The sequence below is a fragment of the Anas acuta genome, chromosome 2 (genome assembly GCF_963932015.1).
Source record: "Anas acuta chromosome 2, bAnaAcu1.1, whole genome shotgun sequence".
NCBI classification, from domain to species: Eukaryota; Metazoa; Chordata; class Aves; order Anseriformes; family Anatidae; genus Anas; species Anas acuta.
This window is the reverse complement of record NC_088980.1, coordinates 11502866-11523376: the sequence shown is the minus strand read 5'-3', so window position 1 is coordinate 11523376 and position 20511 is coordinate 11502866. Positions and strand designations below refer to the sequence as shown.

General features: G+C 40.9%; 1 protein-coding gene across 2 annotated transcripts in view; it reads left to right on the top strand.

Moving 5' to 3' along the window:
- ADARB2 (adenosine deaminase RNA specific B2 (inactive)) overlaps positions 1-20511 on the top strand; it is a 309650-nt gene that overhangs the window by 247691 nt on the left and 41448 nt on the right. For both annotated transcript variants that reach the window (XM_068673495.1, XM_068673494.1), the window contains 2 exons: positions 1333-1447; positions 17754-17922. In XM_068673495.1, coding sequence (XP_068529596.1) covers positions 1333-1447; positions 17754-17922 — 284 coding nt within the window. The remainder of the gene's footprint in view (positions 1-1332; positions 1448-17753; positions 17923-20511) is intronic.

Below are 20511 nucleotides of genomic sequence, written 5' to 3'. Positions count from 1 at the left end.
CTATACCAGGTGGGCTTAGTCCAACACCAGAAGAACAGGAACTGTTGCTCAGCCAAGCCACAGGCATAGTCACTTGGGACTAACCAGATTACAGAAGGTCTCAAACCAGTACCCCAGAGTAAGCTCTGGCCTCCAGGAGAGGCTCCCAGAAGGATTTGTAGGCATACCATGGTTTCACATTAGAAATCAGATGGCTCAAATAAGAAAAAAGAAATATATCCTTTGGATCTTTCTTTTTTATGCTCAGATTTGCAAAGCATTTGAAGAACAACTCATGCTCACAAACAGCATTCCTCTGACTTATCTCTAATGTATGCTTGAAAGGCTCTGTGCCAAACAAAGTGCTGAGATTAAGTAAATTAAAAGATACTAAATGCTGCAGGAGGGAAACAGTCCAAGTAGTGGTGCTCTCAGGAGCATCACAGATGTTTTAGGTTCACATTCATCCACATGTAGTCTTCAGAATTCACCTTTTAAACTTTTTGCCCTGCTTGGCTTCAATACCCACCTTCCCGAAGGTGTCCTAGCAGACTGAACTCACTCACACCTAAGGGTTCAGAGCACATAGTCTGCAGAGCCCAGTCCACAGGAAAATCTGACCTTTCACCAAAGGGACTGTGCTGACCCCACTCAGTAAGAAGTGCAAGCAGAGGTTCCCCTTCTCTCCTTTCTGATGGCAGTCAAGGCAGAAACAAGACAGACCATGGTGCTCCTCTGACAGTATTAAACACAGATCATTTTACTCCAGGAGCAGTGCATCATTAAAAACTCACCTTGACTGCAGAAAAAGATGGCCCTTTGATACCTTACCCATAACCCAGGCCTCAGCTCCGCTCTTAGGCTTCAGTGAGGTAATGGAAAATTTCCTTCCTTAGCATTCCTTAACAACAAAAATCCTGAAAATTACTAAGCCTTGATGTTGTTGGTACCTAATCCATGTCTAAGTGGTTTTATGGGACATGTGTTCATCTCTTCAGCTCACTACAACAAAATTATTGAAGGTCTAACATAATTTCCGTGAACTGATCCCACAGCAATGACTAGGAGGCTAAAGAAAAGTCGACCTTGAAATCTTTTCCCCTTACCACTAATCCTAGTCAATACAGGCCTTTGCTTTAATTCAGTTAATTTGGATTTAGAACCTAACACCAGCCATTTCTGAGGGGGGTGAGGATAGTCGGCAGAGATGCTCCTTTCATCTCTGCTCAGGTAGGTGGCGACTAATTCTAAAAGGGACTGCTCAGCAGTTGACAGCAGGTGATTAATCTGCAGAAACGCCCAGGTGCTTCAATCAAAGAAAGTGAAAGAATTCTTTCTGACTGTGTCTTTCAGGACTTTGCAGACTCCGTGTACCAAATGGTTACACAGAAGTTCCAGGAGCTGACAGACAATTTCACTTCCATGCATGCACGCCACAAATCTCTTGCAGGAATTGTGATGACCAAAGGTAAGATATCCTCTCATTTATTTTCCTCTGGCATTTTTCATGACTAAGTAATACATTATTTACCTAGTCCACAGTATTGAAGGATGCCTTTGCTCCCACACAGAAAAAATAAATAGTAATGCAGAGAAAAGACACATTAAATATTTACACCTCAAGTAAGTTCACACAAAAAATATTGGCAACAGAGGTAGATTTATTCATAACTATGTCCCCCCATTGCTGTGTTTACAGGACAAAATGCAGACCTGTCTTACTTCACATTTCCTAGTAGATTTCTTTGTGGTTTGTTGGTGGTGTGTGTTTTTCTTTCTTTTTAGTTATCAATAAAAAGATGTATTATTTGTTAATTGGTTTGTTTTTTTTTTTGTTTTTGGTTTTGGTTTTTTTTTTAGATCTGGAAATACTTAGTTCTGTTTGTACTATACCACCATAAACCTTATTTTAGACCAACAGTAAAAGCAAATCTCAACTCATTTCCTTCCTAAAGAAAGGAAACCCAGAGCACACATAGCTCTAATTCTGCTCTGCTTTAACCAGGTAAAGTACTTATCAACAGGGCCACTATTTGATATTCTCTCCAATTAAGATTTACCCAAAGGGCACACGCCATACAGAAGTCTTTATCCCTTTGGTGAAACTGTTGCATAAATGGCCTTTCCTTCCTTCTGAGCCACCTCAGTTCAGGCACCTCAGTATTTATGAAGATGTCAGCAGCTGAGATGCTGCCGTAAAATCCCTTCTCACTCAGGTGTGTGGTGCAGTGGATTGAGTTTAGAAATGAGAGGATAAGTTCACGGGGGAAGGGTATGTATAATTCATCCAGGCTTGTCTTACTTGTTCCTTTCAACAATTGTACATGTACTAGCTAGATTCAATAGAAACAACTGTGAATATTGTGAGACAACAGGATAGAGACAGGATGATCTGCTGTACATTTTCCAACCACAGAGCCTAGGTACCATTTTCTGCAGAACAACTTCTTTCTGATGTGGACAGAGTGAGCAATCAGATCCAGAAGTTAGAAGCAGAAAAGCTGACGTAAATACATTTTCAACCTCTGGTTTAAAATGAACTGTTCTCTGGATAAATCTCATGTCATTACAGATCATCTGTTTCCAGTGATTGTTTTATGTATTACTTCAGGACTTGCAATAATGGAGGAGACTTCCATTTCTGATGTGTCATAAAAAGAACATAGTTCAACTTTTAGATACTCATTGTGGAGCCACAAGTTGGTGTCAATGATACTTGTGATTCCCTTCCAGCTCAGGAAATTCTATGACTCTATTATTTTACGGTTATACAAACACTCAACATGGTCTACAAGCCCTAAGGACCCCAGGAGATATATTTAGCACCAAGAAAGAAAAATAAAAGATACAGTCCCATTAACTGTGGGATGTGAAAGATGTACACTAGGCTCAGCCTACTAGCTGCCTTGTCACAGCCAGGTTTCTTGACCATGGCACTCATCAGATCTAAACAAATTAAATTTATTTAGATGAGCTCTTTTCAAGCAGGAGGACCACAACAAAGAAAGTCTAAGCATGTCTTTTAGAAGAGGCTAAGTTACAGGACACAAGAACTTTTGCTTTCCCCAGTTTCTGAGGGGACACCTCAGTGTCCCTGTTCATTTTTCTTACACTCAATATGAATTTGTTTGTAAGAATCTCACCTCATTCCTAAGTTTGCTACAGCACCAGCATCCTTTAGACCCAGGTGTAAAAGCAAACTTGATGGAGCTGATGCAGTCTCACTGCTCTATCACTGGAGAAGCAGACATGGGAAGGACAGTGTAAGACCCCATATCATAGGGAAAGAGGAGTCACCCAAAGGGGTCATAACTTTTAAAACTGCAGCTGCTGAGTGGATGCAGTGCTAGGGGGAGGAAGGAGCATGTCCAGACCCCTGCCAGTCCTTCTATCCAGCTGCGGCTATCTCTGCATTGTCTTTGGGGAAGAACTGAAAGAGTCCTCCCACAGTTTTTTTAACAAGCCACATGCCTTTAGTAGGATTTTGCACATTTTTTATTTCATATTTATTCTTAGTCAGCATTAAAGCAAAGTATAATTGTTCTTATGTTCATAACCCATTTTTCTCAAGGCTTTTGTTTTAACTCTGAATTCCCTTTTATGAATTTCCCCAATCTGTCAGCCATCCAATTTGTCAATATCTTCCTGGTCTTGTGAAGCTGAAAAAAGAAACTCACAGATATAATGTGATTCATAGAAGATGCAAAGCTAGAAACAGACTCCTTTTCATACATTTTCCAGGAAGATTTGAGTTCCTTCCAGCGTGAGAATGTCTGCCAGCCATGGCAAGACGAATCATTTGCCATTTGTGTCATTTTCTGTACTAAAGTTGTAGCAGTGTGGTCTGCTCCCCACTGTCATCCCCAGAGGGAGCAAGGATCTTGACATGCTCTGTTCAAAGATGGCACAGACAGGTTTTCCACATCAAACACTCAAATAAGTACAGATTTCCCATGTTTTTAACATAGAACTTGGCTGAAAACCCTTAGATCTCTGCAAACAATATACTAATGACATCAATAAAAACAAATCTGGTAATGTCTTGTTGTGTTTGGTATCATACACAACTATTACGGTAAAGAAATTGATTTGTTTTTGCCTTCATTTCAATTTAATGTCATCGTGACTAGAAACAGATTTATCTGTGCTTGTAGAGTTTTCAGACAAAGCTGGTAAAAAGCACATTGTGATTCTGTGATAACTGCTGTTGAGATAATACAGAAATCTCTACAGAGAAAACAGAAGTGTGCTAGATTGGTTTTCTTTTCCTGAACTCTGACATTTTTTCTGCCATTTCAGTTTCCCAGGGAAACCAAAGAGAGCTACATTTGGGCACTGTAATTGACTTATGCTGTAGCACCCAGGGCATATTCCAAAGCAGGAAAAAGAAAAAAACTTTAGAAAATTATGTTATTGACTGACTGTGAATGTTCTCAAGTAATAAATTGCCAGTCAGAAAAGCATGTCAGTTCAATGTATTTACATATACTTTGGTCTGAATTTTTATGAAATTTAAAATCTCAATACATTTTTGTGAAAGTAAGTCTTCAAAACATTTGGTTAGTAGATAACAAGATAATCTTTGAAAACCTCTGCCTAGAATTAATACCTAAGAGCAAATTATCACATTGGATACTAGTTGATGTGATGTTATCTGATGTAATATAGTAATTGCAACATAATAATAAATCAAAAACAAACATAACAGATCTGAACTAAATGCTTCAAAACAAAAAGATAGAATGGTTTAAGTAAATTATTTATCAGTTCTCCAGTTGTAATATATTTAATACCTGCCAGTCCTCTAACAGATTCTTCTATCAAAAAACATTTGATTTACTCTAGGAAAAAAAATGTTTAAAAAGTAAGACACTCCATTCAAATCTTCCATGTATAGCAAGCCATATTCCCACATATCCAAGCAGAATATCTTAGAATAAGTGGAATATCTCCAAGGAGAACAGTAAGTCTTCTTGCTGTTGTAACATAATATAACAAGGACCTACATTTTATTGTGTACGGACTATCCACAGTAGTTCTGACTTCATTGAAGATATAACAGGTTTACAGCTGGTAAACTATGGTCATTGGTTCACCTGTGCAAAAGACAGTCCAGACCACATCTCATCAACCACAAACCATCAGCTCAGAGCACATGTATCCATGCATGTGAGGCACAGAGCTCACCTACCTTATAGCAGTCTGTATGATGCTGGGCTTTGTGTTTGTGGCTAAAACACTGCAGAAAACACCAATGTTTTGGCTGTTGCTGAACAATGCTTGCACAGTGTCAAGGCTTTCTTTTTCCTTTCCTGCCCCTTGCAAGTAGGCTGAGGATAGGCAAGAGGCTGAGGGAGACACAGCCAGGGCAGCTGTCCCAAAGATGAAGAATTCAATATTCCATGCCATATGACATTGTACTAAGTAGTAGAAGCTCAGGGAAAGGAGAAGAAAAAGAGGACATTTGGGGTTATGGCAATTTTCTTCCCAAGCAACCATGAGGTGTCATCTCAATCCATGAGTCTTCTGGCCTTCCATTTTATCCCCAACCCACAAGAGAGGAGAGTGAACAAGACACTGGGTGAGTGTTTGGCTGTTGGCCAGGGTCAACCCACCACATATATATTCAGACCCGTGAAATGATCTGAAAATCATTCAGATCGTGTATAACAGAATTTTTAAAAACACTGTCTGTATATGGACCTGTGTTTTGGCACAGGTTGTAAAATCCCTGAAAGTGTGGAAGTTCAGACTTATAAATAATTCTAGATGGAGTGTGACAACATATTTTTGCCAAGTTTAAGAACTTTATTCCCCTCTAGGCTCTCCCCACTGGAGCACTAGCTAACACCTACAGAATGATTTATCTCTGCTCATTTGAGGATGTCAGTCCTCAAACTGAGTCTTGTATCATGCATGTAAATACCATCCAAATTTCCAGATTTCCTGATCTGTACTGGTTGCAGTCAAAAGGGATGTAAATGCATCTCCCATTTATTCGTCCCCTAGGTTCACTAGAAACTCTTCCAAGACAGGAAGAGGCAGATTTCATTCCATCAAAGGGTTAATTTCTGGATTCCAAAACTGGAGCCAGAGTTTTGAAACAAAATCTTAAGATTAGACAATGTAGACATATATATACCTTGTTCGTGATGTTAATGAGGTTTTCCTTGAAATTTCAGCTGTGAGAGTCAAACATGTAACTGAGAAAAATATTGTGCATGAGACTAGATCCTCAGACTTCAGCTTTCTGTTTCATATTCAGATTTTCTAGTTGCTGCTAAGCAGGCATATCTTTAAAAAAATCTCAAAAATCCTTAATTCTACTTTTTATATGTCTTGTTTATAGCCTAAGGACCATAGGATCATAGGATTCTTCAGCTCAGATGGGACCTGAGGCTCTCAGGACAATATCTGTGATCCAAGTGTTTATACCAGCCTTTTTTCCAATGCACCCAGGGACTGTGTTTTATATTTTGAAGCTAGCAATCCTACAGAAAGACAAAGACAGTAGGCACAGTACAGGGAGGAAAGGGCATTGGGAAATGCTGATGACAGGCCACCAAGGGGGACATATTTCATTTCAGTGTGTAGCAATAATAGCTGGACATAGCATTTCTTGCTATCACAGATTAAGGTAACCTACCAGTTCCCTCTTCTCCTATGTGACTCTGCCTCTCAGACACAAGTTAGACATCTTATTTTGATCCACTGGTCTGCTTTACCATTTTTCTAGTGAAGTTTGCAGGGAGAAATAAATTGGTTATTATTAGGGCAGTTAGAACAGTTGAAAAAAAAAAAAAAAAAAAGGAAAGAAAAAAAGAAAAAAGGCAAACAAGTTGATATTTTCTAACACAGGCCAGCAAACATGAAACCACAGCACTCTCATGTACCATCATCCCCAATGCATGAAGTCAGGTTATCTGATGACAGAAGGACAAGCAGCTCTAGCCAGAAGCAGCTCTTTCAGGGCTCAGTGAAGTGCATGGCCCCACCATGGGTCTGGCCCAGCCAGGTCAGGAGGATTTACCAGCACACGGGTAAATCCTCGAGGAGAGAGGACATACAGTGCTGCCCATCGGAGCTGGGAGGTTGGAAGCCCCAGTCCAGGGCAGCACTGGGTGGGAGTTAGAAGTGGAACTGCACATGAAGTGCTGCAATTTAAAGGCTGGTGCAATTCACAGTGTTTATTTATATCCTAACAGAGTTTGTCTTTGCCAGCTCTGAACAGATATGGGCACACATTTGTGCTCTACATGAAATCACCGGACATGGTGAAGAAAAACTGCCGCTCATTGCAAGGATGATGATTGCTGAGGTTCTTTTTGCTCAAAAACCCTCCCATAATCAGTGTGGACAAAATGAGGCTGCTATTTAAACACTATTTTCCCATTTGTATTTGACAAATCTTAGCAGTTTAAATACTGATAGGAACTTTCTGTCATGCTTTCTGTTAAAAATGAAGCATTAAGAAAGTTCATTCCTTTTCACAGGAGCATGGCATTCATAGAAAAAGGTTATAAGTTGATTTTTCACTTCAATTTTCTCTTTTCTATCCTTTTTTTTTTTTCAGGCTGACAATCATTTTGATGTTAAAAGCAAACTAGGAGGTCTTTTCAGTTATCTTGTATGAAATAAAGATGAACTGGACAAAAGAGCCCTAAATAGCTATTTCACGCTGTGATAAAAGATGGCAAATTATCATCTATACCTCATGGAACAGATCTTCATAATTGCTAAGTGGAATAACAGAAAAAAGTAAAGTTGACAATATGTCTCCATGGATCTTTACAGTCATATTAAGATTCATAAAGCCTGACACCTAAGTACAATCAAGAATATTGATGGGCAATTGATTTCTGCTCCTTAGCTTAAATAGGAAGTTGGAAACTGGTAAAATACAGGAGAAAATTCAGGTCCTATGTAGAGTACCAATCTGCTCCATCCCCAGTTGAATTCAAGTAGCCAAAAAACATTTAGGCAACTGTGATTAAGTAACAGATTAGAAGGGCAGGTGTCTTCAAGAAGAGACTCACAGAATTTAGGGTCTCCAGTCCCATTTGCACAGTTAAATGGATGCTAAGAGCCACTGAGACTTGGGGTTTCAATAAGATTCCTGACACGGAAAATGGGTGCCCAAGCTGCTGACTTGCTTTTAAAATTCTCATGAAGTCTCTTCAGCTTCTGTTGTTTGCTGTTGTTAAACTTCTCTTGAGGTGGCTCAAACTCATTGGACATTCTTGGGAATGTTATCTGCTGCGTACAAGTTCCCATGTGATACATCACTACCAGATGACAAGTTTTCCTGAACTATTTTAAAATAAGTAAATACCTACTTAGTTAGAAACCACGTATGTAATTCAGTTTCTCAGAAATCAGTTTTTCTCTTGTTAGAAGCCTTAAACCAATCAACTTCTGATTCTCCATAAGTAACTTTGAACTCCATAAGAGCATCTTTGTTCTGCAGTTGCAACTCTGTTCCTAAATTGTGTGATGTGGAGTCTGGGATCTCTGTGGCCCAAAAGATTTAGGTTTTCAAATTCCAGCAGGTCCAAAGGAAGGTCTGAGGTCTTGCAGTTAAAACTGCAGCTCCACCAGGTTCACCTCTTCTTTCGAAACGTGGGTTATTTTGAAAGGGAAAACGCTGCAGTCACTCCCCTAACAGGAGTGACGTTGGGTGTCTCTCCATCTTGTCTGTTATAATCTTGCTGAGGAGCAGAAAATAGCTCAAGACGTACTGACTTAAAGACAGAAAATATAAGGTGGGTCATAGCTGTGTAGCCTGCTGTACTTTCACAAAGCAGGAAAAAAAAATGGGTGGAAGGTTATCTCAAATATATAATCAGGCCTGGTTATATATTTTACATTAAACAGAAATTAGAAATATGTATGCACCAGCTGAAAGTACAGAACCAGGGCTTCCCTTTTCAAGGTACAGCCCCTCCCAGCCGCTAACTAACCTGCCTCTGTCCTCTTATCTGTTTGGTAGCACAGATCCAACAAGAACAGGAGAAAATACCCACAGGTTTGTGAAGGGAATTGAACGCCCATTGTCCACCTGCCGCACAGGCTGTGGGTGTCTTCAGCTCTTCCTACTGGAGCCTTCTGGGTGGCTGCAGTGGCAAATATCTTCCTCCACACTGCGTCCACTGGTTGTTCTGGTTTCCATTGCAGAGCACCTAGCTCTTCACAGACCCTGAGCCTTTATCCCAAATCATTGACAGTCTCTGGACCTTTAGGTTCTTGTTTAAAGGATTTTTCTGATGCCTCTCAAAGTCTGAAGGCATGCGAGGCCCTGGTTGTTTCACACATTGTTGTGTCAGCCTCTAGGTAATAATAATTTATGTAAAACATGGAAAGGAGAAATATACACTTCTGGTTCATTCCTGCGTGTGTGAGGCAAGGAGCTGGAATGTGCAGATTTTTATTCTGCTCTATGAAAAGCCAAACTGGAAACTGTCCCAGTCCCATTACAAACAGTGCATCTGATCCCCAAACCAGGGAGGTTTCTCGGGTGAATAAAGGCTTAGTGACATCAGCCACTGCTTTTACTTTGTGATCCAGTAAAACAGATAGGAAGACTAAAATGCAGGTATACTTAATAAAAATAAGATTTGAGAATAAGGTCCTCTTGTACAAAATCCACATTCAGGATTTCATCATTTCTCACTCCAATTAAGGATCTCACTAGCACATAAGACTGTCAATTTACCTAATGCTTAAATATTAGTGGCTCAGAATTTATTAGAGAAACACAGATATGAGTCAGCAGTGAGGACTTAGCAAGAGAGTGCAATTCAGTCCTGTTTTAAAATTAGGAATTATCTGTAAGCATAACTCTTTTCCTGAGCAGAAAACTGGAGCTCATACTCACATGAAAGGATTGCCAGATACCATTGATTCTGCTGCTATTAATTTAAGTTAGAAAAAAATCTTATGGACTTGATGTGGGGATGAAGCACACAGAGGCTTGGACTGTCTGACCCTCCTTCCCTTCCACATTTCGGGAAGGGAAGGGAAGGGAAGGGAAGGGAAGGGAAGGGAAGGGAAGGGAAGGGAAGGGAAGGGAAGGGAAGGGAAGGGAAGGGAAGGGAAGGGAAGGGAAGGGAAGGGAAGGGAAGGGAAGGGAAGGGAAGGGAAGGGAAGGGAAGGGAAGGGAAGGGAAGGGAAGGGAAGGGAAGGGAAGGGAAGGGAAGGGAAGGGAAGGGAAGGGAAGGGAAGGGAAGGGAAGGGAAGGGAAGGGAAGGGAAGGGAAGGGAAGGAACTCGCAAGCACAGCACTGTCTCCTTCCAGGCTCTTCAGATGCAGTTCTGATGGGGTTTATCCTTTCTGTCTGCTAAGGGGAGGAGAGAAATGGACCATGGAAATGAGAACTGGAAGAGACCACTAAGACATCCAGTCCATTTCCCTGCAAGTACAAAATGGCTCCCCGTGGTGCATTCCTGAGTGCATTTTCTGGTCTAGATTTAAATGAATCTATTAGCAATGGAGATTTCAACACTACCTTGGGAAACCATTCTAGTCTAGTAGATCTCATTGTTAATCATTCTCATCAGTTATTCAGGCTGTCTTTATTTTCTGCAATTTCATCCCAGGTATTCAGTCTTACTGTCCTAAATTGTCCATTTGGTACCCACTCCTCTTTGGTACCCACTTCTTAGCACCCTTCAGATACATGCAGACACTGACACTACTTTTACAGGCGTCACTTAGGAAAGGCTTACACATTTAATTTTTGCACTCTTTCCAGCTGGGTCACTCTCTTCAGCCGTTTTTCCCCTGTTTTCTGATTCATCTCCACTTGGGCAACCTCCTCCCCATTCTTTTCTGAGCTGGGGAATCGTCTTTGTGAAGGAGACTTACTGGAAAGACCTGCACAGGGGCATCTTGCCAAATGGATTAAGTCCTTTTTCAGGCACCTGAAGATCTGATCGAGCAGTTCAAAACTGCCTGTGTCAGAAAGGAATTTTGCATTTACTTGTACATATCCCGAAGTATTGATGACAGTAAAAGAAATCCCTGTACATCTCCAGCATTTCAAAATCTATATTCCATTTACACCCCTAAATATCTTTAACCCTGCTGCTAGCATGTGCTGTACTGCTAATATTAGCTAGCTGTGTGTTTGTCTTTTGTTTGGACTTTGAATGGGGCTGGCAGATAAATGCATAGAGCCAATAGTTAAATGCATGATGTTTATCGTGCATGCCCCTGCAGGGCTCAAGGGCCTGCCTTGGGGTAGTCATACACCCATGGCACATCCCCAGGGGCAGCTTTTCCAGCACCAGTGCACTTTCATAGTCTTGACTATCTCCTATTACAAAATTAAAGCCCTTTGAAGGATGTAGTGGAGCTGCCAGGGAAGGAGATAACAGAAAATAATACGGGACTTGTCAGTGTTATGTAGCATCAAAAATTTTTCCTTCCCTAAACAAACTTGAAATGGAAACCTGAACTTACTCAGCTACGAGTAGAGAGTATTTAAAAAAAAAAATAAAAAAATCCTCTGTGATCAGAGCTCTATTAAGCTGCCTCAAACATTATTCCAAATACACTTTTTTTCAGATAACAATAGAAAATCCTTTTGACTGATTTGTTAAAAAAGGTAAAGATAGAACATAAAATTATTGCTTATCAAAGAGAGAAGCAGCACCATTTAAAATAACATGAAATTGTACCCCATGAATTATTCACAAGGGCTGATGTTACACTATCATTATTTCTGGATTTCCTTTTCACTGAACAGTATTTCGTGTCAGTTGTTTCCAACACAATAAAAGAGGTGGAGTTTTTTTAATTAATCACACCTGATTTTTCTGATTATTTTTCCTAATTTAAAATGAATATATTTCAAGCAGTGAGATGTCTTCACGGTGTCAAGTTGAAAAGAAGACAGATTTCATTATCCCTAGCAGGGTCTAAAACATGCAGCAAAGTAGATACATGCATAGTGACTGGTGTTTCTCTCCGTGTTACGCCAGCTGCTGAGAAATCAAAGTGTGATCCCAGTCGTACGCTGGCATTAGCAGTTGCAAGCTCCATCCTGTTCAATGTGAATTAAGCCCACTGAGCTCCACGGAAGTTCTCCAACATACAGCAGGTGTGAGTCAGATTTCATGCCACTGAATACCATCTTCTGATTGCACGTTAACAGTCAACACCTCTTGCAATTACCCGGTGATTTTGATTTTCCTTTTCCAACACATAAATATGCAGGGCTACAACTTCTTTTTTATGGAAGACCTTAATGATTGTAGCATGCTAGAAGTGAGAGTAACTCTATTAAAGTCAGCTGAAACACCAATTAGGCCAGCCAAAACTCTGCCTCTCTGTTTTTATTGGTAGAGCTGTGTCACAAAACAGATGGGTGTAGACAGTTTGCATTTATGGCCACGGCTGAGCTCATCACTGTAGTCCAGAAGATGTTAGCCAGTTCTCCATATCCAACTTATTTGCTGAACAAACTTACACATTTTTTCTTGTTTACTGTCTCTTCTGTCAGCATCTTTCTGAACCATTTACATTGGAAGCTCTGTGGCTTCAAGACTGATGTTATAGGAGATCAAGTAGAAAAGACAGCATTGTTTGCTTTATTTGCATAGTAGTCCAGCTCAGACAATATGACAATCTATGAATATATTAACATTAACAGAAAAAAATATCCTTAGCTATTATGGGGGGAGGGAAGGGGGAATAAAGATTTACCTCAGAAAGTTCAAACATCAGAAAACAAAATTTTAAAAGGCACCGAATTTGTTTTGTTTTGCTTGCCCTCTCATGATTTGGGAAGTTTTGATTCATGCATGAATGCATGTAATAAGAGAAATCTTACTGCAAGCAGCTGTCTACAGTACAGAAAACTGTACTGCTGCTGGCTGCCTACAGGTCTTCAGAGCTCATGATGAGAAAGTGTCAGTACTGAGGTGTAATTCAGACTATCCAAATGCAAATATCTAAAATAGGCCAGATGAATCACCTCCCAGGAAAGTTTCCCTCCATTGACTGTAAAGAGAGTCTGCAGCAATTAGCCCAGCCACAGACATCTAAACTCTAGTTATCCGGAATAGATGAAATGAATCCCACCGCTGGTGTCAGCAAACTGAAAATGGCCTGTAATGAAACCAATTTGTTTTTTAACTGCTCAGCTATGATCTTGAAGTCTGGAGTATCACATCAAAAAATTTAGTATTAGCAGGGTTGAGGTCCCCCCTAATCGTGAGAGGGGACCCAGCCTTCCTGGCCTTCAGGGGAGCTCAAAGGGGCTCAGACCTCCAGCAGAGCACCAGAAGGACTCGTAACCTCCCCACACCATGAGACTGGACCTGTCAGCCGAGTGGGTGAGGCATTTATGACTGTATTTTTGTTCTATAACACAACTAATTAATTGGCATCATTTGGGGGAATAAAAGGGGGAATAAAAATTCCTTCCGTGCTCTCCCAGCTGTCGCTGTGAACACGGCATTAGCTGGTCCCCAGCCTGCGCACTGACACAGCTCCCCAGTTCCCTTCCTCTGCTCCATTTCCTTTTCAAATTGAAAACTATTAGGAGGCTTTAGGCAAATAATAGAAACCTAATGCAGGTGCCTGTTATAAATCGTTCACTAGTTACTTTTAACCTAATGTCTTCTCAAACATTACTTCTCGCAAGGCAGCGAAGGAAAGAAATGCTTCAAGAACTCTGACAATCAATGGGTCAGGAGTTAAGGTCACAATAATGTAGCCCATTTCTTCTTGTTTGTCAAATGACTTGAACACGGTGAGAACCCTGGGTCTTTAATCTGAGGTTGGCTTCCCTCAGTAAGAATGTAGATCTTGGCAAGAATAATCCTCCTCTAGGATCATATCCTGATGTACTCCCTGCAGCAGGGAGTGAGGCACAGGGCTGATGGTGACCGGATTAGGTGATCGTGTTAATTTTTTCAGATTTTGCCACACCCAATGCTTTCTTAGGCATAACTTGAAGATGTGATCTGTCTAGATCTGCCACGTGTTTGAGGTTAACTTAATCAGTGTTTAGGAGACAGCTTGACTCTCGTAAACAGAAATCCCCTAACAAATCTGAAGTATTCTGAAAGCAAAATAAAATAGGAAGTAAATATTAACAAGTTAGTAATGACATTTTTATGTAACATAGAGAAATGTACAGAAGTGCCTATTAATTCTGAATCACTGCAGAAAGTATGTAGGCTCAAGATTTGGAAATGCTGCCTAAAATGTCAATGTGTTCAGTTTGTGTTAAAAATTTGGCTGCACCAACCGGGCATCATATACCTTATTCTCACAGACAAATTCCCCCTATGTTCACTGGAAGTATTATTAAGCATTTAACAAGGGATAAACCTCCAGCTCTATGTACACACTTGAGATAAGGCATGCAAGAGGACAATCTGTTAGCATATATGCCCACGAACACATCAGGCGGTTGGACATATTTCTCATCATGAAGGGTACCCTCACATGCAGTGTTGAATGGTGGTATATTGGTCACAGATCACTTTCCCCATTTGGCTCCCCAGTGAGGTGTAAATATTTCAGAGAGAGTGCATAAGTCATTTACCCCTGTGTTGTAGAGTGCCTCAGTAGTGAGATATCACTCTTGGGTATTTCTGAGCATGGAGGAACATGGATAATATTCTCTGTCGTTGTAAATGGAACATGCATGGAGACTTTTAATGTTTAATGCTCAGACCAGTTCTGCAAATTCTTGGGAACTGTTGCCTACAGCCCCAGGCACCATCAAAGTGATGCTGAGCAAACATGTGCACCTTGCCAGGACTGGCAGACACCCCAGGCTGTGTCCACACACAGCTACCTGCTGGGCCCTGTGTCACTGAAAGCCAACATATGGAGCTAATGTAACCATAAAACAAACATCCCAAGTAGACTTTGTTATCACGGTGCATGTGGACATTGTTATAGCAAATAACATCAGAGACATTTGTACCACAGCTGCATCAACAAGTCCTGGGTGCCTCCGTAAGACTGTTTCATTTGTGAACAAATCTAGACCTCACAGAAAACACTGAGCATGCTAATCACCTTGCCCTCATGCTAGAAGAGATCATTTATGGAAAAACAAATGTTTGAAATAATTAAAGTCATCACACAGAGTACTGGACTGATGGGAGAGGCGGGGGGTAGGTGACTAAGGTACCCCCCAGATGGTGCAGAGCCTGATGCACTGACTGCGAGGTGAAGGGGGAGAAGGGGAGGCACGTTAGGGGCATACTTCAGAAGGTGAAAGAAGCAGAAAGTCAGGATAAAAAGAGAAAGAAGCAGCTGGTGTCACTGCCCTGAGGAGTATCGATTTGGTCTCCTCAGGTGCAGGATGGCAGAGGGAGGGGTTGTGGGTTTCAGAATCAGGGAACTGCCTCTTGCTGGTTTACTTCTACTGTATGGGGGAAAATAAGATTCCATGGACATTTCTGAGTAAATAAAATAGCACCAAAAAATATCCTAGTCTCATCACGAACCCTCCAACCAAGGAAACCACTATGTACTGTTCAGGAAAGTATAAGCCACTCTTTGAGATGCAGAGCGGGACTCAGACACCTTTGTTGCAGGCAATGCCTCGTGAAACGCTTGGTATTAACCCATGCAAAGGACACAGCTAACTAGACTGACATCAATCTGATGTAAACCCATTATTTTTCTCATGAAGACAGTGCCCTTAAAGCACCAAAGCAATTCTTATATACAAGAGCATAAATTCCTTTCTTTGTATGGACAGAGCCATTTGTCCACCTCACCTTTTTATCAGGTAATAAAAGCAAGATTCTCTGGGTTTTCAAGACTCTGAGCTCTTCTAATAACGAGAGATGAAACCGCAGACACAGGTATACCATGATGTGCAGTTTGTCACTAAGACCTAAAACAACTTCTGTCTGAGAGTGTCATGACCAAGGCATCAGTTGTGACTAACTGAACTTTTTCACACCACTTATACCTCACCCACAAATGTCACAATGCTGCCATGCCATGGTACTACTGAACCTTTTGGACTACGATGTAGCTCTCATATTGGTATAGACATGAGATAATTTTGGAGTCATCTCCTATTATAGATATCAAGCATGGTAACCGCTAGTACCGGTGCTGTGTTGAGATTGAGATGTATCGTTAATTCTGTTTACAAACTGGGACATTATCAGCAACACCGGGCCTTTAAGTTTAAAATACTCATTTCTTCTCTGTTCAGCTGTTTTCTCAGATCAAACCTATAGGTCTTATGAGAAAACATGGCCCCAAGCATGGTGCTTCCTATGCAGAAAAGTCTCTGCATCTTTTTTTTCTGCCACTCAATAGACTTCATCATTAGAAAAATAAAGATTGCTGACTCTATAAAATTATTCCTAAAGCTTTTTTACAGCTAAAATAAGATCACAGAAATAAGAACAAAGCAAGAGCGTGTATGGATTCAGTATTCATTCTCCAGTAAAATGTGTTGAAGTCAGAAGCATTTAGCCTGTGGTGAGATTTTTTTCTACTCACTCTGTGGTGAAAACTATGAGGGCTTCATTTGTTTGCCTAAAGGCAGGCATCTGTTTCCACTGAGTCACCTCATGGATTTCTATGTGATACAACTGGGGAGGGCACAGAACCACCTGGACACCCCCTTCCTCCCTGGAGCAGCAGCCAAAGGTTAAGCAGGACACCAAGGGCATCTCAAGTGACTCTACATGGGCACACCCAAACTCCAGCTGCCTGGCTTGCTTGCCTGTAAATGTGCTTGCCTATGCACATTGACTTCAATACATATTATTGGAAAACAAATACTGAAATATACACACTTACGTACAGTTGTCAAACACAGTCCTATGCTCTTAGACTGCTTTGTTGTGCCTAGAGGAAGCACCCATCTGCCAGAAAAAAAAAAAACTTTTTTTTCTTTTTTTTTTTTTTTTTCCCAAGAGCTGCTCCTCTGTTCTTTCTTTTCCAGAGAGATGCATTCTGAAATGTGCTGTTCAGTAGGTAATTTCAGTTTGGGCTCAGTTCATTCTTAGCAATTCTTTCAAATTGTCTGCAGGGCTGAATGAGCTACGTTTCTGGTGAAACCCAGGTCCTGCTGAAGTCTGTGAGCACTTTGCCACTAACTCCAGAGAAATGAGGAATTAATCCTAGAAAGTGTCTATCTGAACCAAGAAAGGCATGTTCTTCAATTGCTATCACTGTTACCTGGAAAGCCAGTAGACAAATAAAGCTGGTGTCAGAGAGGAACGCTCCACCCCTGGGGCCACAGTAGAAGAGGCACTGATGTAACTGCTCTTGGAGAAACAAAAAGGAGACTCTACTGAAAATCAGATCTGTTTGTTCTCTGACATTTTAAAGAGCAGCTCTAGAAGTGTTACTTGCATTTTATTTAGTACTTCTAGTGCAACAGCAATGAAAACCAGCATTACAGGGAGTGTGTGTTTCCACCAGAAAATGTCTTCAACAGCTCATAAAAACCTGGCCATTTATCAGCACTGCAGGAGATATTTATTACCTCTCTACAGCATATGCACTGCTATGATGTAGTTATTGATTTAACAAGTAAACATTGTGGCAAGGTTTTATTTCTGAATTAGCAGGAAGACTGAAATAGAACCCTTATTATTCTAATAACACTGACGTGAGATTCTCACATATTCCAAAGATCATATCAGCAACTCTACAAGCATCCTGTTAGGGCCATCTCAGCTGCCACATCAGTGTGGGCTTTGCAAACTTTAAAAATTATGATATCATACTCACCCCCAGGCAGTTTCACACCACTTTTGTTTTTCTTTCTGCAGGTTTGGACATCAGGCAAGCTCAGGTTATTGTGCTGTCATCGGGTACCAAATGTATAAATGGGGAATACATTAATGACCAAGGGCTTGCGGTCAACGACTGCCATGCAGAAATTGTTGCAAGAAGGGCATTTATTCACTTCCTTTACTCACAGCTGGAGCTACACTTAAGGTAAATGAATTTTGTTGATGCTTAGTGAATGTTATATGGCCTTCAATGGAACAGATCCATCCTCCAGACATTGGAACTATTTGTTTCTTGATGTTGTTGTTTCTGAGTCTTTGGCTGATGAAGGACCCACATACTGTACTGTACAAAATGAGTGTTAGGTAGTCTGGAGTGTTGGGTCATGAGCTCCTTTACTTCAGCTGATTTTCTTTCAGTAGCTATTAGACATGACTCATAAAGTTTGGTTTTATGAAGCCTGATGATTTTGTACAAATCTTTACGTGCAGGCTTATTAACATCACTCACTAACCATAGACTGGAAGGGGGTCATTCTGCTCTCTACAGACATTTTTCTGTCTTCCTTGCTGCTGCTGAAATACCTCAAGGAAGTGATTTACTGATCATTAATGCCTTCATTGACTCACTAGAGAACCAGTGAGTGTTAACAGTACAGTAAACTTGGTGCCAAAGTGCAAGATGCTATCACTCATTCCTTCTTTATGATGTTCTAAAATGTTATAGCATGTAGAGTTACTATAGAGAAATTACTGGTCCTGTCTTCAGCCAAACCCACCTTGTTACCATTTAAATGATTAATGGGCCATACACTGCCTGGAAGCTGGTAACCAGCAGGGTACCACCAGGGTCTGTCCTGGTACCTTGTTAAGCATTTCCATCAGTGATCTGGAAAAGGTTATGGAGTGCTTCATCAAAAGCCTTGCAGATGACACCAGGCTGTGGGGAGACCAGTTGACAAACTTGAGAGGCTGGGCTGCCATTCAGAATGGCTGTGGGAATGGGCCAGCAGGATCTTCAACATGAAATTCAATACGGATAAACAAGAAGTTCTGCACTGAGAAGGAAAGAATGACCTGTGACAGCACAGTTTGGGGCAACTCTGATGAACAGAGATGGGGGGAGTAGGCTGGCAGCCACCTGCATGCAACCAAGTCCTTGGCCTGTATGGAGAGGCTGAGGGAGCTGGGCCTGGTCAATGTGGGAACAAGATGGCTGACCCAGAAGAACTTATAGGAGGTCAGCAAAAAGGGGAAAATGGGGTCTTTACTGGGGAGCACAATGGGATGACAGCAAACAGGCATGCACTGGAACAAGAGAAGCTCAGTCTGGATATATAAGGACAAACTGTCCACATGGGAATAGGCACACAGTAGAACAGGACACGCAGCAGGGTTCTGCAGTCCCATCTTGGAGGTTTTCAGGACGCAACTGGATAAAGCCCTGTGCTACCTAGCTAGAGAGCTGAGACCCCTTCCAGTCTGAATCCTATAAATCCTATGATCCTATGAAACCCAAGCAGAAGTGCAGCTGAGGTGGCATTTATTCGTATGGAAGGAACTAAGGAAGGAAGGAAGAAAAGAAATCAAAAGCCCTGAGCTAGAGACCATTCTTCTGCCTTCCATTCTTCTTGGCATTTTCATGGAATTTTAACTGAAGGCTATTAACTGTGGTGAAAAAAACTGCCTTTGTCTTCAGAAGATTTTGCATCAGGTCACAGGCACAAAGACTCTTGTCTCTTGTTCTTGTGAGTGCCTATGATATTTTTGGCTCCAAAGCAATGCTAATAGAAGTAGTGGTTATTTTCACTTCAGGCTGGGGTTGAAGACAAGAGAGTATATGGAGTAGATGAGCTTGGCTGACAAAGGAGGACAAGAGCCTTGAAGGGTTTAATAAAAAACAATATTCTCCCTATTTCAATCTGAATTGCTTTCAAGTTTACATTAAATTATTATGTTTTCAGCAGTGTAGCAACCCTAGTACTTCCTTTGTGCTACAGTCTCTTGGGAAACAAGTGTTACCACTGTATCTTAAACTATTGTATTGATTCACTTCCCTAACATGTTCAGTCATATTATTATTTTATTTGGATCAATGTTAACAGTCTTTTGTTAAGAGAATCCTCAGCGCAGCACAAGCTTTGTTCACAATAACTTCAAATCACTCCCTGTTCAGCCAAGAGCAGACACAACTGCTTCCCTGACCAGCACATATAATAAAAATCTCAACCAAAAATTGTCAGGTCTAAGCACCTTTGAAAGACAGGGCTGAAGATACTGTCAAATCAGGTTTTGCTTTCTTAAAATCCATGTGGAAGCAAAACTGCATGCTGTAATATATTTTCCAATTACATTACAGTATCTATTGCTGCATTCAGTTTTAGGCCATCATCAGGAGCTTTGTCATGAAAGAGAGTGGGGGTGTTTAAAATTAAATGAAAAATGTGTTTACTGAATATTAAAGTCGCATTTACCCTTTTTTCTCTATAAGAGGAGAGAACTCCCACTGGTAGAAAAGCCACATTGTGCTACTGCATAGCTAAAGATGAGGTTTTTAGGACATAGAAAGACAGCTTTTTTAGGACAGATATGTTAACTCAGCTCCACTGGGACTCCCTGTATACTAGCTCCTCAAGCTTGGGGGAAACACAGACAGGATTTCTGTGTTGTTATGCATTTACATTAACCTAACCCAAATTCAAGTCCTCTCCTGGAATCTGTTGTACAAAGTGGTATACAAACTGAGATCAAAGAGATGGTTCCCTAACCAAAACCATACTAAAAGCAGAGTACATGT